This window comes from Mandrillus leucophaeus, unplaced genomic scaffold (genome assembly GCF_000951045.1).
Source record: "Mandrillus leucophaeus isolate KB7577 unplaced genomic scaffold, Mleu.le_1.0 Scaffold22, whole genome shotgun sequence".
In the NCBI taxonomy this organism is placed as follows: Eukaryota; Metazoa; Chordata; class Mammalia; order Primates; family Cercopithecidae; genus Mandrillus; species Mandrillus leucophaeus.
The window spans coordinates 3,528,999-3,530,299 of record NW_012102254.1 but is presented as its reverse complement, the minus strand read 5'-3'; the positions used below and the strand labels follow the sequence as shown (position 1 = coordinate 3,530,299).

Below are 1,301 nucleotides of genomic sequence, written 5' to 3'. Positions count from 1 at the left end.
GCACGTGGATTGCTTGAGTCCAGGAGTTCAAGACCAGCCTGGCCAACATGGCAAAACCCCGTCTCTACTAAAAATACAAAAATTAGCTGGGCATGATGGTGTATGCCTGTAGTCCCAGCTACTCAGAAGACTGAGGCACAAGAATCTCGTGAACCCACGAGGTAGAGGTTGCAATGAGCCAAGATGGCACCACCACACTCCAGCCCGGGTAATTCAGCAAGACACGGTCTCCCAAACAAAAAAGAAAGAAAAAGCACTCTGGGGGTCATCAATAATTTCTGAGAGTTGTAATCTAAAACACACTACGTTTATCTTTACATATATATGTAAATTCCTCTCTCTTCCATATTTTTATTTTCTACCTTGTGATGCAACAGTAACTTCCATGCTTTTTGTAAACAAATAGAAGCTAACTATTTATACTGCTCTGCCCCTCATTTTTGTCACTTAATATATTTTAGAAATCAGTCAGCAGGACACAGTGGCTCACAACTGTAATCTCAACACTTTGGTGAGCTCAGGAGTTCAAGACCAGCCTGGCCAACGTGGTGAAACCCTGGCTCTACTAAAAATACAAAAATTAGCAAGGCGTGGTGGCGGGCGCCTGTAATCCCAGCTACTCAGGAAGCTGAGGCAGGAGAATCGCTTGAACCCAGGAGGCATGAGTTGCAGTGAGCCGAGACCTCGCCACTGCACTCCAGCCTGGGTGACAAAGCGAGACTCCGTCTCAAAAAAAGAAAAAAAAAAAATTCAATCAGTCAGTATCAATGGCTCCTTCAAACCTAACAGATCTGTTTCAAGGCAAACATATCCATGCTGCTTACCTCATCATTCTTCAGGGCCATGAAATAGTAATGGATGTTTTTGTTTCGTGCATACTCCTTTACTCGAGCTTTAAACTCTTTATGATCGAGTACCTCTCCACAATATTCTAGGACAAAGGTGTTCCTGCAAACCAAAAGGAAAAAAATAGCACTTCCTGCCTAGGAGCAGTATGGAAAACATATATGCTCAGGCAAAAATAAGGAATTTAAATAAATATTGCAATGTGGATAATTTAGTTATTACATAAAATAAATTAGAAACGTATGTAAAGTATCTAGCTTCTAACCAAGGTTACTTTTCTCCTTCATAGTACTTTTCAAAGAATGTTCATTCTAAGATGCTTTTATAATTTATACCTACTACCAAAATATATATCCTTTAACTAGATACTAAAACATTCAAGTCTGGCTTACGATATCAAAAAACCAGTTATTAACAGCTGGAAAACAGGTCTGAAGAAATCAAGAGACACTGAA

The 1,301-nt window shown here is 40.0% G+C and overlaps 1 protein-coding gene across 1 annotated transcript in view; it reads right to left on the bottom strand.

Annotated features, from left to right (window-relative positions):
• The window catches only part of SETD2 (SET domain containing 2), a 134,738-nt gene that overhangs the window by 102,664 nt on the left and 30,773 nt on the right, over positions 1-1,301 (bottom strand). Inside the window, exon 5 of the mRNA XM_011981141.1 lies at positions 825-948. Coding sequence (XP_011836531.1) covers positions 825-948 — 124 coding nt within the window. The remainder of the gene's footprint in view (positions 1-824; positions 949-1,301) is intronic.